The 16,032-nt window shown below is 36.4% G+C and overlaps 1 protein-coding gene across 1 annotated transcript in view; it reads left to right on the top strand.

Moving 5' to 3' along the window:
- The window catches only part of COG5 (component of oligomeric golgi complex 5), a 172,281-nt gene that overhangs the window by 66,455 nt on the left and 89,794 nt on the right, over window positions 1–16,032 (top strand). Inside the window, exon 7 of the mRNA XM_030960406.1 lies at window positions 3,815–3,945. Within this exon, the coding sequence (XP_030816266.1) occupies window positions 3,815–3,945 (131 nt within the window). The remainder of the gene's footprint in view (window positions 1–3,814; window positions 3,946–16,032) is intronic.

A 16,032-nucleotide genomic window follows, 5' to 3' on the forward strand; every position in this document is an offset into this window, starting at 1 on the left:
ATTTCAATCCTTACAGAAAGTTGCAATTTCTAATCTTGATTCTGTATTATCACAAAGAATATTTGAGGTTAAAAAATAAGATCACATATTAGAAAGAATCTATGTTGGTGAGTCATTTAGATTAAGGAAAGCTAACCGTGTTGCTCAAAGTACTGTTTTTCTGCCTAATGTTCTATCTGCATATTGGATTTGTCTGTCTATGAATCTCCTCTTACATAACTATCTGGGAAATACTGCTTTAAAAAAATGCATTTTCAAGCAGTATCTTAACCAATAGATTAGAAAAGTTGTTCAAGTTTAGTAAATCAAGAAAATTCAGTATTTTAGTGACAAAAATACTCTTTTTATTAAAAAGTACAGCCTTGGTAGGCTGAAGTAGATTATATATGTCACTTCTTGCTCAGTCTTAGTGCATTCTGCCTTGACATACAGCATTTTTGTTCAAGAAAATGATTCAGCAGGCAAGCTGTATTTAAAGTTCTTAGAAAGTAAGTTCCAGCTGTGCTTTCCAAGTTTATTTGGGTGTGATAGAAGGGAAGCAATACCAACACCCAATGAGAGTTAAGGATTTGCCTTTATGTTCTTGAACCTGTATAAAGAGGTAGAATTATCAGAAGGATGAGAGGTAAATGAATGTTTATAGGACTGTAGCTCCCTCCTCTAATTTGCTCCCTGGCTGTGCTGAGAAGTGGCTGGAGCAGCCTGTGGTGCTGCTAAGGGGGCAATGCCTTGGTGGCTGCTCCAGCCCTGGCACACGGTGGTACAAGATACTTAGGTTCTAATTTGTTAAAAACACAAATCTTCCCAAAGATAACAAAATGTTATACATACGCTTTTAAAATCTCGTAAGGGAGAGATGTCAGTTATAAATATATGCTCACTAAATCTTTTAGAGTTAATACAGTAATAGTTTTACTGCAGAGCTGTAAGGTTAAAGCAGATGGAAAGCTGACATGCTTTAAACTGAACACCAGTCCCCAGAGTCTGTGCTAGCTGAGGGGCGAGCCATTGTTTTTGGTTAATTCCTGATGAGTAGACACAAGTTCTTTACAGCCCATGTCCCACTCACCTCTGATCATGACTGCAGTGTTGTTGACTGACTACGCATGGCAAGAAATAGAAAAATGATCACATGAGTGAAACAAAATCCTACCTTTGCTACTCCCTGAGTTAATAACCCATAGCATTTTTGCTGTGTTCACTTGACAGGGTTTCTGTACTAACTAAAACTGACTGGAATGTGTGGGTTCCTCTGCAATATTTTAAATAAATCAGATCTTAAACGCACAGGTATTTTGGGTATGATCTGGCTGCTCTTACTTCAGCTGTCCTTCTGCTTGGTTTCATCGTGCTGTCCAGGGGAGCAACATCACTCTTGAGAGTACACAGCTGTAGAGATTTCTAATATTATATTGTCTGCATAGATGACAAAAACTATCAAAAAGCACATACCCTGCCTGTGGTACAGCTTCTGCTTTCACATAAGAATGGCAGGAAAGCACTTGCGGGTGTTTCTGACACAGACCTGCTGTCCTTATGAAAACTGCCTTTCCTTTGAAAACTGTGTAATTGCTAGAGCTTCCTTACTGTTAGAATAGCAACTAGGAGCATCTACAGTAGTAGTCACTGAACCTACAGGAAGCCCCACTGTTTTGAAGTCCTGCTGAAATGCATTGTCCCAAAATATTTTGTAGGACTGCAGAAAATTTGGAGAAAAGTTGCAGATTTTAACAGATTGGCAGGAGATGGCTGCCAGTCGGAGACACAGATGGAGGTTTTTGGAGAGCCCAGAGCAGCAAGGTCTTTCTGTTCTTTTCTTAAAACCATCAGAAGGATTAAATTTTTAGCACGTGAAGTGACTTAATTTAGATTTTGAGCTGAAACACAAAAGGAAGAAATGGTATCTTTTTTAGTAATCTTCCTTAGATTTTCTGTGGATTTAGGAGATCATGACCATATTTTATTTTGTTTTGTTTAGGCAGTCTGGGCTTCCAGATTATGACTTTATGCCATAAGTGAACTACACAGCAGTTCTTGTGTTTGTGAAATATGTAAATATTTGGTAATATTTGCACCTTTTTTAATCTCATGTTGCCAAGAAACTTCTTCAGAGTTTCCTATGGCAGTAGAGCGAATCTGTGATAGTGTTTTCCTCCTTTTTTTTTTTTTGTGCAGCTGAAAGAAAGGGGTCAGAAAATTAGCCTTCACATTCAAGACACTTGATCATTGCAAGTTGTTGAGAGTTAATATTAGTTTTAATGGGTTCATATGCCAGACCCCCTGTAAAGATGCAGCTTAGTCATAGTAAAAAGGAAATAAGGGGTAAGTGTGGCTGCTCTGGCCCGTGGCAAAAGCAGCTCTGTAAACTCACCAGCACACAGGGCTTCATGAAATGTCTCTGCTGTCCTGCTGCTCAGCTGACCTTTGACCCCTCTGATCCATTTTTAAACAAATGCATGCAGGGAAAAGCATTTGCAGGCCTATTCTTAGTAGACTGAAACCTATTTGACATACTGTACTGTTAAGAGAGATGATTCCTTTATGCTTTTACTTAGCTTTGTGCAGTATTTCAGTAAGCTTTTTGTTTTGATTTCTTTTATGGTATTTTTCATGTGCAGGTATAGGGATGTTCTCTACATAGCTGTGAAATGATTCACTCGGAATTTTGTGTTCAGTTGTGAACATGTCATTGCTGAAATTCATCTGAGAATTAGATTAGTTTATTGCGAATAATCAAAAATAAATAGCTACTAAAGTGAAAGGTTATTTGGCAAAGATTTAAAAGTCCAGTTAGCATAGTTAAAATGTTTTAAGTCTTTGCCTTAATAAACTTACTGTGAGGACTAAAAGGAAGATAACTTTATTAGGGAGTCATAGAAGACTGGTTATAAATGGAAATAGTGGAACATCATCTTATGAAGGAAGAATCTGATACTGTGTGTGAAATGCTTTGGCCATTATTTTGGTAGTTTTATTTGATATTTCAAAAATAGCAGGAAAAAACCTGTTTCATTAAGCTAAATGTTGAAAACTGTGTAAATGAGAGTAGTTCTGCTTTATCTTGGTGATAAGCAGTAGTGTAAAGGTCTAGGCTACCTGGACGTGGAGAATTGGATTAATTTAAATCCAGGAAGATAAAAAAGGAGGAAAAAAATCATTGAGAAAAGTGGAATTTGAATAGATTTTATTGCTGCAGTTGCCAGTCCAGCCCAGTAATATCTAGCTACCTGGCTGATGGTGATTTCCATGATGGTAATGATTTTTGTGATGATTCTGTAATTAAAAAGGAAAAAAAAATCCTTTATTTTCTTTTCGTACCATTCTTTTGTCATTGATCTCAAATGTTTAGTAGTGCACTTTAAATATATGAAGTATAATTTGAGCCTTTTAATGCATCTTTAATTTCAGATCTTAGAGCAAATTATGCTTATTTGAACGTCTGGTTAGAGAAATTTAATGATCTAGCAAATTCTTTGGGACAAGGATACGACTTCTTGCCCCTTTTTGGTCTGTGATTTTGATTCTGTAATTCCTAGAACTCACGTTTTGCACCTCTTCAGTAGTCTCTGGATGTAGAGAAGTGTGTTGAAGTAAATTAAATGTATTCAATATCCAGGTTTTCTTAAGTAATAGTCCTCTGATTTTCAGTTTTCCTGGTATAAGACATTACTTTGATGTACTGTATTGTCAAGTGTTGTATACAAAAACGTCCCTTGGAACTGACTGTAGCTTCGAAATGTTTTAACATGCTTAAAATGTTCCATTATCCCCATTATCCTGTGTCATGCTTATCAATGTTTTGTTGCTTTTATAGATTATCTTTCTCAAGGGATAGATCTGTCTGGAATAGAAGTGATTGAAAATGATCTGCTTTTTATTGCAAGAGCTCGTCTTGAGGTGGAAAACCAGGCTAAAAGGTTGCTTGAGCAAGGTGTGGAGACTCAGGTAAAATACACTTTGTTCTTTACTTCCTTTCAAAAGTAAAGTGTAAAAGAATTTGAGCTTGATTTCTTTTGCTTTGTGTAGCACTGCCCAGTGTAAATTAAACAAAAAAAAAAGTGCTATGTGAGAAATTCTCACACATGACTATATTCAAATAAATTGACAAAACTGGTCCTGTGCATTATTTGCAAGAACAAAATTTTGCAGGATCTGACTCTGTAATTTGGAAGACAGTAGGTAAGCTCTAAACACTGTCATAAAAGCTTAATGCAGTCAACACCATATACAGCACTGCCAATGTTGCCAAGGTTTATAGCAAAATATGAAAAATACAATTTCTTAAAACTGTAAGAAGATTTCTACATTTTAGCTCTGCTGAAATATATTGAAAAGATTTGAAAGATTTGCATTAAAACTTCAAAGAGCAGTTTAAACTTTGAGGTAAGTATTCACTGTAGGGAAATAAAAACGAATATGTGTAATTGCATTCATTCATATTAAATGTAATTATTGACATCTTAATAACCTGGCTCCATCTATTAACTATTTGCAGTATCTTTAGTGCTATTTTCTTGCCTTTGTAAAATTTAATGTTCCTTTGTCCATACTTCTTTATATTCTTCAAAACCAAAAATATTTTAAATCCTTATTGCCAGAGTGAGAGGAGAAATCTGGTACAAGTTTCTATCAAATTTGGATCCTAAATTAGAGAACAAAGAGGCTTTGAATAAGGCATTTTTATCCTGTTTCTTACCAAGTGTTAAACTTCTAAGTCAAGATAGCATTTGTTTATACTGTTGTAGATTGACATGAAAATAGAATGTATACAGAATAGAAAACCTACTGAATAAATTGGCTTGATTAAACAATTGAGGATCAAAAATTTTGGTATGTCTCTAACTTTTACTTAGATCTGTCATTTCAACTAATTTTCTGCAGTAGGAAGTCATGGTTGTGGTAAATACCTTTGACTATTCGCTGATAACAAAGTGGCAGGAAAAAACCACCCCATTTTTCACTTGATTACTATTCCAGTGTTGAAACTTCTGGCTATTTGAGCATGTTGCCAAGCTGTGATTGCACTTTTTGCAGGCTATGAAGCATATAGGTTATTAAATAAAGATTGACAGAAGACAGGGCCTAAGAAAAAGCAAGTGGACATTTATTTTAAATGTAGCAAAAGTCTTCATCAGTGTGAACTCCTTCTAGTTTTTCATGTCAGATTTGACCTTCTCTGATAATTTTCTCTTCATATTAAGTACTAAAATGGAACTGACAAAGAAACCCTGGGGAAATCAATCCCACTCCACCTGAAAAATAGACAGATTTATTAGGTGTTCCAGGCTGTCTCCAGGTAATCAAGAGATTATTAAAGTATATGCCTGTTGTGCTTTAGCCAGGGGCCTGTTTCCAACAAATGGAGGAGTGTTTGGAAGAAAATTATTAGTGCTTAGTCATATCAGAAATGGGGATGTTTTCATGAGGAGGTGTTGGGTTATGCATCACAGGTTTGTTGTTGGATATGATTTGTGACTTTAATGTTGAGAACAATAGTTTGCTTTAGAAAATACATACGCAGGCATTGCCCAAGAAATCTGGAATTTGAAATATGACTAGTGAATAGCATGTCTTTGATTCCTGTTGTTTGTGTTTCACTGATAAGCTGATTTACATCTATACCTTCCAACCCCTGAAACTTCCTTAACGAGGACATGGGACCTTCGTCTTTTCTCCTGTATTAGGTACTAAAGAATTCCTCAGATGAAATGTCTTCCTGCCAGTATGTATTCTGGTGGCTGTCTGTACCTTTGAGAATAGTGCATCTCTATTTATCTAGGTGTTTCTTCAGGTTTTTGATATTCATATTTGCAAATGCAGTTTTAGTTTTCATCTGCTGTGTAAATAATATGAGATCAATTACCTACATAAGAGCGAGCTGTACTTCTACATTTCATGTAGCACTTTTTCAATGCAGCAATGCCTTAAGAGAAAAATTACCCTTATGTCTCCATTTTAGAGTATTTCAGTGTCCACCTAAAAGAGAAGTAGGAAGTGGAAATAAATTTTAAAAACCAGGAGTGGAAGTATTTGTTTTTAAGCAAAAGTCATTAGAATTTGGTGAATGTTCTCTCTAGAATTCAGCATTTTTTTCAGAGATACTGCTCAAAGTTACTCTGACAAAAAGAACAGAACTAAAAAGTCTAAACTGCTCCATTTAACATTTTTATATATCCCCTTTGATTTGGGTAGAGACCTTTTTTGTTCTTTTTATTCTTTATTTAATGATCTATAAGTCACATGGTAGTGAGCTGTGCACAGATTCCCCCAAATAATATCCAACAGGAGCACATGAAAGCAGATACTTATACCTAAGTAATACATTGTCTTTTTCTGTTCATTTTAATGCATGTTTTTATGGCATGTCCACCACCATGGTGTTTGTGTATTTCTCAGAAAAAATGAAACCTCTTCCCCCTTTGGAAATGTGGCATTAGCCATTGACTACTTTAGAAGTGAAGCCCTCCACTCCTGTTCCTGGTGGAATCTTGAAGCTGCTATCTGGGTGTAGGCTAGAAGTTTCTGTCAGTGTATCTAAACAGGCTCTCAGAGCTGCAAACCACACTTGCCTTCCTAATCCTTTTAGAAGGAGAAAGCTCTCTTTGCTATTGTTGACAAAAGCAATACAAATAATAGCAAACCTGAGCACACAGGTACCAGTGGCTGCAGGCAGGTTTCTATTGTTCTGTGTGCTTTGTTAGGCACTCCTAGTGTACATAGCACAGATAGGCAGTCTTTCATGACCCATAGAACACTTTAAAGAAAATGGGTTGTAACCCCATCTTTATTTCTAGTCCTAAACTCCTTGCTAGCTTTTCTTCATACTGTAAGCAGCTAATGGCAGATAGCATAGGAAGCAGGAAAGACAGCTTTAGCAGATAGGCATCAAGAAGTTGATTAAAAGCCACCCTTCTAACAGAAGGGCCAGAAATGTTTTCTGCTTTAAAATTTTAAAAAAGAGAAAAATTTTAAAAAGAAATATATCTGCATCTTTCAACCACCTGAAACATCCCCATAATTTCTTTTGCTCCCATTGAACCCTAGGCTGAAGAATCTAGATTTGCTCTTGGCACCACTTCACCCCTGTTTTCAACAGCAATATTGTGTAAAGTAAATCTGAATAGTAAGAAATTACTGGGGAAAAGAGAAATTTGTTAAGATTACCATAGCTCAATTCCAGGTAGAGCAGTTTTTCCAGACACAGTTTTGTGTCTGCTGTACTTAAAAATGAGAAAACTTTCTCTGCAACTTAGCTCATGCTTCAAACCCTTCCTGCTGTATATTGCCATGCTAGGTGTAGGACTTACAGGGATAAGCAAACTTAGCTCCACCTGGTAATGACAATGAAGTGCCTGCATAATTGGTAGCTTTAGGAACCAGACCATGTGTGTGCAGAAAAGAGCTGCATTTCCATCTCCTCCATCCTCTTAAAAGGTAGCCTTAGTTCTGAGCTAGGTCCAGTGCTTTAAGCAGCAGCTGTGGGTGTAAGAAGGATGGATTTTTGCATGTGTGAAATACATTAAGGACCTGTGTTCTTGCTTGTGACTTTACTGATACCAATTGTAATAATTAGGATATAGGCTGTGAGGTATCAATGGTATCATTAAAGATTGATTAAAATATAGCAGGATGTGGTGTAGAAATGAGAGCAGAATTCAGATTTCCCTGGGTTTGCACTTTAAACAGTTTGTCCTTCTGTGTGTTACAGGAACATTCTGTATGTTTGACCACAGAATAAAAATTTTTCTTCCTTGTCTCCTGGAGGAATCTGTAGATGTGTGACTAGTTTGGTTTTGGTGGTTTTTTGGTTGGTTGGTGGGGTTTTTAAAATTTTTTTTAGTATAGAGAAATTATGCGATGTTTTATTGTTCAGTTTCCTGTATATAAGACATAGGTGTAAGCCTAATAAGTATCCTTTGTTAAACTGGGTGTGCTGTTCTTTAAAAAATATCCAGATTTATTTTTCTCCAGAATGAAGAGCTTTGCTAATTATAAACTTGCAGAATAAAGAAGAGGGGAAAATAACGTAGAGAAATAAATGCTAAACTCTACTTCTGACGCTTGTTCAAATGCCAAATTTTATACACAGGATAAATAGGTAAACAGTATGGTCTGAACAAAAATTTCTTAGTTATTCACATTATACTTTGCATATTTGTAGCATCATTGTACTGTTGTTATTTTGGGCATATCTGGGGGCATTTTGAGTTTTCATATAGTAATTCATTGAGAAGAATTTGTTTTGTGAATTATTCTGTTTTGAATTCTTCTTCATACTGAACCTTTCCTCTCAGTTGTTGTCTCTGGAACAAGTGCAGCTTTTTTTTTACATTAAAAAGTTACTAACTAGATGTATATGCCTAAGTGTTCTTGACTAATACTGTTTAGTGCCTGAGAAAAGTGATGGGAGGATGAAGTGCCTGCATAATTAACCAGTTGTCTGGAGGTGATTATCCAGGAGTTGCTCAATTTATCTCAGTTCAGTCCCTAAGCTAGGTGCTTTGTAGTACATCTTGCAGTGTTATAGCAAAATTGGTGAAATTAATCTGAGATCTCTCATAGACCAGCATTTAATCTCTCGTCAAGGATCTCTATAGGTCTTGTTTCTTATTCCCTAAGGTGTTGGAGGGAAAGTATGTACATAATTGACCAGTTATCATCACTTAGACACAATCATCAAGAAATTGCATAATTTATTTCATTTCAGGGTCCTCTGAGCTGAGTGTTTATCTACCACAGCTTGCAGGGTTATGGCAAGATTGGTGAAATTGTTCTTAAATTGGTCATAGGTCAGTGTTCAATCTAATGTCAAGGATCTTAAGCAATGTATGTGCTTACTATCCTGTGGCAGCATTTTCCAGTCGTGCAAATGCACTTCAAGGTGTTTGAAATATTCAGATATTAAGAATGGTTGGTATTGGGCTCAATTTTTCACTTTTTTGATGAAACGTGGAAAAATATAATAGTGTTGTGTTTTCTAATTGCTTCTAATTATTACTGCCAAAAGTGTGGATGGCTCTTGGGGCACGACTGTCTGGGCAGGGTCCTGTGATTTTGAGTTTTTCAGTTTCTTTCAGTCTTGCCTACTTTAGCAAAAGTATGTGTTGCACTGAAACGTCCTCTTTTCTAGATTAGTTCATGATATTTAAACACTTTGATTTAAATCAAAGTATGCCTGCTGTTTTTTGCTGGTTTAGTGTCATCTTCAGATGCATGCTTCATTGTGAAATGGACTGTGCAAGTGCATGAATATGCTTTTCTAAAGTTGTCAGCTCTGTGAAGATGTGCTTGACTGTAGAACAAAGTCTAATGTTGTAGCAGGATGTCATTTCGTGTGCCCTGTGGTTGTGTAGGGGCCTCTTCAATGTTCAGCTTTAGTTCATTTAGCTTAGAATCTGTTAGATTACCCACACTGAGGTACTGTGCTACTCAAAATCACAATTTTTAGTTTCCAGATGTTTTTTCCTACACTTTGCTGCTTTTACGTATTAGCTATCATATTTTGTCATCCCTTTTAAATAATCCAAGCCCTTATGCACTTCAGCATGTCAGTGGGATTGACTGCTGTTGTGTAGATGTGCATAACTGCATAAGTGTGCATAATTAGAAAATTATCATTAGAATAGCAAATAAAGTAGAAGGAAAAAAAAAGAGAAAAGAATCCCTCCAATCTGGCTCGTAGCCATTCATCTTTTTATCCATATACTGTTGGTTGCCCTCATAAAAAGCCTGGAATAGCTAGAGTTGAAATGCTACTAGAGTATGCTTTTTAAAGTAAAAAAAGTAAAAAAGTAATCATTGCTTCTTTCTTTTTTTTTTCTTTTCTCTTTATTCTGACATTTATTTCTATCTTGAAAGCTAGTAGTTGGAATTTAACCTCATTACTGTCAAAAGTTTAACCAATATAGTACACTTTAGGCAGTAGTTGTTATATTTCCTTATTATACCACGATCTTAATTCCCTGCAGGAGATCCTGATGGAAACTAGGCTGAGACAGTTACTTCGTAATGGAGTGATTGACTACAGTATGATATAGAAATAGAAGGCGTTTCTCATTATTCAGTTTGAAGTCAGTTATTTGAATCTAGAATAAGAAGGCTGAAGTCTTATCTGTAAAGAGGAAAACTTGAACCTGCTTGCTACGTTTGGCATAAGATGAGGGTGGTAGCTATAGTTGACTTTAAATCATTGGTTTTTGTTTAGTGAAAATGGAGTATGAAATCCAAAGCTTTTTATTTAAATTCATGTTAACCACCCATTTTACTGCTTATTCTAATTCTAATGTAGACAGAGAAGACTTATTCCAACATGTTTAACTGTCGTATTGGCTTTTGTTTTGAAAGATCACAATGGCATTTTGGTCTGTTTAATTAAAATCCTACTTACACTGTTTCTATCCTTTCTTTTAGAGTAGCTCTGTATATATATGGAGAATTTTCACCTAATGTGTTTAAATGTCTTCACAAGTTTTACTCTACCCTAACCTTTAAGTTTCTTTGTTGTAGAAATATACTCATGTTGCATTATTCAATTTTATTTTTCATCTTTAGTCTTACGGTTATGGTTTTCATGATCTTGTTAACTTGCTAAATCAGATTCCTTCATCTGGCCATCTGGTGCATGGCACTACTGAGGGAGTTTTCTATAAATCTCAATTATTTTTTCCTTGAACTAGTCTATTACGATGTGATGCAGCAACGTATGGCTCATCTAACAACCAAAAAATATCTTCCAAGTATATATTAGTTATATCCTACATCTGAACAGTAAACTCCACGGGGATTAATGGAACCTTATAACATTTTCCCTTTACTATTCTGGTCTAAAAGGAGTTTGTTTTATCTTAAAGTATGATCTAATGGAACTGAAGTGTTAACCACGCCTCAGTAATTCAAAATCACCAAGCTAAACACTAAGCATGAATTTATACCTCTGAACTATGGATTAAAATAAACCACAGATTTCTCGGCAACATAATCGGCTGGTACTGATATAACCTAGAATATCCTTTCAGTTTCCATAGGAACAGATGATAGAATGTTTTGAATCTTGGAATAGCTAAAATGAATGTCTGACTTCAGTATAGTTCACTTTTACTTTGCAGCTTGCAACCTCTGCATGTAAGGGCTAAAAATGCATTAAAAAAGGATGGTGGAATATTGGCATAATACAAATTAAAGTGGTTTTAGGAGCAGTAGTAACAACAATAGCAAAAAATAGTATTGGAAGTAAAAATGTTGCTATGCATAATTCTTCAGGTGTTAGCTCTGTATTTTATTATACAGGTGTAGAAGGTGTTCTCAATTCCATAGGAAAAGAGAACCATTAATGTGAATTCCATAGGAAAAGAGAACCTTTCTGTTAATGGCTCATTCATTGAATGTTTTACAAAAAAAAGAAATATGTCTTGTTGGTCATCTCTAAATTTCATGTCCAGCCATTGTTTATTCTCACTATGTTACATTGTATTAGGTGTATTATCTGATTGAAATAATTTGTAGAACACAAGAAAACTTGATGTAGCCAAAAAGAGAAGGTCAGCAAAATTTAAATGGCATATGTAGTGTGTTATTTAGGTGACTATAGCATAAAATGATTATTGAAGAACGGGCAAGGAAACATGCCAACTGGAGTAGTACCTGTTTTATTAGATGTTTGACCTCAATTTAACAGGTCAGGCTAAATCAAAGGAGATATGCTTTGAGTGTAAAAACATTAGCAATATTTATTTATTTATCTCTTTGAGATAAATGGGTAGGTAACTCCAGTATTGATGTAGAGGGAAAATATGGAAATCTTGTTAACAAACCATTAGGAATCTGAGTGCCCCCAACCTGAAGCATTGTGCATGCAGGTAAAAATGATAGTGTGTGACTGATTGTTCAGTACTTGGGCTCTTTTCATTTTCTGTACCTCATTTAAGGTACAGCATGTTCTCCATTTAAGATACTTGGTGCTTAAGCATTTTGTATGTGGAAATTAGGATGGTACTGAAAGTAAAAAAAAAAAAAAAAGCAGCAAAATAGCAAAGAGGTTACGAGTTGTGATAGTTTTATTTTTTCAGTGAAACAGGGTTTTGAGAGAATGGAGCTGCACTGTGCTAATATAGTTCAAATAGTAACTTTTTTCCAGTATCTGTATTCCAAGACTATTTTAACTACCATTAATATAGAAGACTCATGAGAGTTGTAGTTGTTGGAACATATGGGCAAGTTCAATAGCAACATTTTGAAAATAGAAGGATTTTAAAATAAAAATGAGATCTAGGGCTTTCCTGTTCAGTATTAGAATATTGTTTGCTGATGTAAATGTGTGGAAGACCCTCTGTCACATGTTACTTTTTGAATTTTGATCCTTTTTCATTAATGATTCAGTTTGTAATTTTGCAACATCCTTTAGAAAATTCCTCAAATGTGTGTAGTAGGTGTTTTAGGCAAGTATTAGCAAACCTCATTCCATAAGTGGGCAAATACAGAGAAGTTCGGAATGACAAGAAGTAAATAGTTAACAAGTATCTGAGTTTGCAAGTTTCTATGCTTTAATGATTAGGCAACACTGGCCCTTTTTGACAACACTGGCCTTGTTTAATGAAAATGTTTTTTTCTCCTGTATGAAAATAACATTTTTTCATAAACCCTGGAAACTTCTATTTTCTCACCCAGTAATATCTCCAACTGTAGTTATCCATTTGTTGAAGTATTTTCAGGTCAAGTAGAGAAAACACTGTAAAATAAATATAAGTTTTAGTTCTTTAATTTATGTTCAGCAGCAAGTTTTCAGGCGTGGGGGTGAGCACAGGGAACTCACTAACTGGGCATGGAAGGGCCCCTTGCCTTCCATCCACCACCTTTCCCAGTTAGCAGCTCTTGCTGGGAGCCTGTCTCCCCAGCTCTGTGCCGTCCCATGGCCGTGCAGCTGTGCAGCAGTCTCACCTGCATTTCACTCCAGCCAGTTCTCAACTCCTGCAATACTCAGGATCAGGTTCAGGCCTTAAAAATGTAGAGATTTTTATGCACCAGATATTGAAGTTATGAAGTGTCTATTAGTAGATCAAACAAAATGCACAGGTTTTCCTTTTTGTGATGAGGTAATATGGGGAGGTACTGAGTTACAATATATTAGCAGCTATTGTTTTGTAAAACCTTCAAATTCAATTAGTTTGACGTTAGAAAACATTTTCTTTCTGTCCTTTGGATTTTTTTTTTTCAAATCATATTAAAGCAGAGAACTGAGATATGAAGTGCTAATTGTTTCCCGGATTTGGATTGCCTGTCTCCACTGGGGTGGTGGCAATGGCAGCAGCTTCCTCTGCAGTGCCCACGTGTCCATGGTCAGGGCAATACAGCTGTCCTGCCTTCCTCCATCCTTCAGCTGGATGCCATTACACTGCCATTTCCCTAGGCTTCAAAATGCCTTCAAAAGCATCCAAATTAAGAAGTCCTCTCACACTGGATATCTTGCTGTATTACCTTTGTTGATTCCCAGTATGTGACCCAGCTGAGCCCACCAGCTTCTGAGAGCCCTATATTTGTGTCTGAGAGCCCTGTATTTGTATCTGAAATGCTACTGCAGATCAGCCCATGGCCCAGGCAAGCCCAGCAGACCTGGCAACTGCCATCTCCTTTGCTGTTAGTGTCCCCTGCAGTGCTGGAGGAGGTGTTGGCTCAGGGCTTTGGGTAGCTCGGCTAAGGGCGTGATAGTTCTTGATGATCATCTGTTAGCACTCCTGACTACTAATTGTACCTCTGCTGGACACATGTTCCACAGAGTAGTCTGCAAAGCAGACAGCCCCAGTGAGATGTTGTCAAGAGCAAATGGAGCATGAAACACTTGCTTTTCCTTCCCTCAGTGGCAGGTAGTAGACCGTGGTGTGAGGAATTCATAATTAGTTGACATGAGGCACAGATTCAAATGCACTGCCTTTAAGCAAATATTGAAAACAGAAGAAAGTAAGAGACTGCATTTTGAGGAGAAACCTTCTTGGACAGACACATGTATATTTAATCAGTCTTCAATAATTCATGTAATATTAATGTGAAGCATATGGTAATACAAGTGTTTAGTAAAATGGTTTTGGCTGAAATTTTAATACCGAATTGGGAGTTGTTGCCTTTTATAACTTAAAATTCTTTGGGAAAATGTAGAATTAGCTTAAGTAAATTATTTAATATTACTACAACTATGTGTGTTATACACATTTAACTGAAAATAGTTTGGCCCTTAAAGTCACTAAGCTTCTTTAACTAAAACTGTGTCTAATTTTGCACAATAATTTCGTGCCATGACCTCTTTCAGTGCCTTTCCCAGAGAATCCATTGCTATCTAAACTGTCATTTTTTTCCTTTACTGTTTTTCTTTTGACAGGGTACTGCTTTATGTTTGCTAGTCTGATTTTTTTTTAAAAAAGACAGCTGCAGCAAATAGCATAAAATACAGATTAATGTTACAAAAACAGCAAAAAAAGGGAGACATTGGTATTGCTGCTCAGTTTTCTAGGTTTCATAACAGTTTATATGATAGTGATACTTTATTAAAATTATGAAGTTAAGTCTGTATCTTTTTAACTTGACTTTGTTTTGTAATGCCATAAAATTAATCAAGTTTTCCTTTAACAGACTTTAAAAAATTATGGTAGCAACTCTTTTATAAGTACTTTAACCAAGCGTGGTATTTCTTTGAGTACAATAAAGATTGGGAAATTACTTGAATAATCAGTAATTTACATCTTGAAGCATGCCCAGCATTTCTGCTGGGTAAACATGTTTGAACCGCAGAAGAAAGGAAAACAGTCATCTTAGGAGACATCTCATGCCAAAAATCCAGATGTGCAGGTCCAGCTCATTCGTTTTTCAGAGCCGTAATTTTTCCCCATACACAATGGGCTTTCCAGAATTAAATCTTGTGAAAGAGGAGGGGGTAATGAACTCCTCAGTGAATACTGTTGGGAAAATGGGACTACTCGGGAAGCACCTGGGCATACACTTTTAGAAGCCCATATTTTAAGGTAATAGAGATAACATAGTAGCAGGAATAGTCATGAGAGTGTTTTGTCTAATCTCGGCAGAATTAGTTCATACCAGAGCACGGTGAGTGCCCACGCCAGGGGCGATGGGGGCAGCGTGTCCGTATTTCATCCTGCTGCTCTTGGTCACAGAGCACACGTTTAACAGGGTTATTGGGTGCTGACACACAGTCCCTCTCCAGAGCTCAGATGGAGCTTTGTGCAACTCTTCCCCTTCAGGAGCAGGGAGGAAGGGAAGATGAACTCCTTTCAGTCTTCTCCCCTCCCTCCTCCAGTACTGTATATGAGCAAAGCTAAAATCCATATGCATTTGGGAAGGAATGTGTGCTGTAGTAGGAGTTACCAGTAAGGAGGATGGGAGAGTGCCATATGTTCTCCTGCACTGCAGGTTTTACTCTTTCCTGGAGATTTGTTCTAAAATCCTATTGATTTCTTGTCAAAAAATGTAGTTGTCTTTTGTACTCGATCAGTATTGTAGAAGATCTGGCTATTCCTGCTTAGTGTTGCTATCCTTGTGTTTATTGGGATGTAAGTATTGACTTATTTGAGAAAAGCCTGAGACACTTCCTTCTTTGTTATTAATGTTAGATGAAGGATTTTCCTAAATTCAGATCTAGGTTAGTATTTATTATTACTGTTGTGGTTTTTGTGTACTGCGTATTGAAAACCACATTCCTCAAGCACATATGTTTCACCCAGTAGAAACTTGTGGTGTGACAGTGCTGGTTCCATTTTGCTGCAGGTTTGTGTTTTTTTCTGCCTAAGGAGATGTTAATGCATGAAGCCTTTTCGTTGTCTTTCTACTTGACTCTTGTTTTATCCCCCTTTTAAATGCTCACTAGGAATCTGAATTTCAAAGTTATCTGCAAATAAATGCAAGTAACCTTTCCACAGACTTAAGGCTTTTGGATTTGCTGTGCAGCTACAGCCTATTCTTCTATCCTTTTGGGGAATTTACTCGCCTTGATTTAGGATCAGCATTCTGCCACACATTAGAATTACATTTAAT

Source organism: Camarhynchus parvulus, chromosome 1A (assembly GCF_901933205.1).
Source record: "Camarhynchus parvulus chromosome 1A, STF_HiC, whole genome shotgun sequence".
Lineage (NCBI taxonomy): Eukaryota > Metazoa > Chordata > Aves > Passeriformes > Thraupidae > Camarhynchus > Camarhynchus parvulus.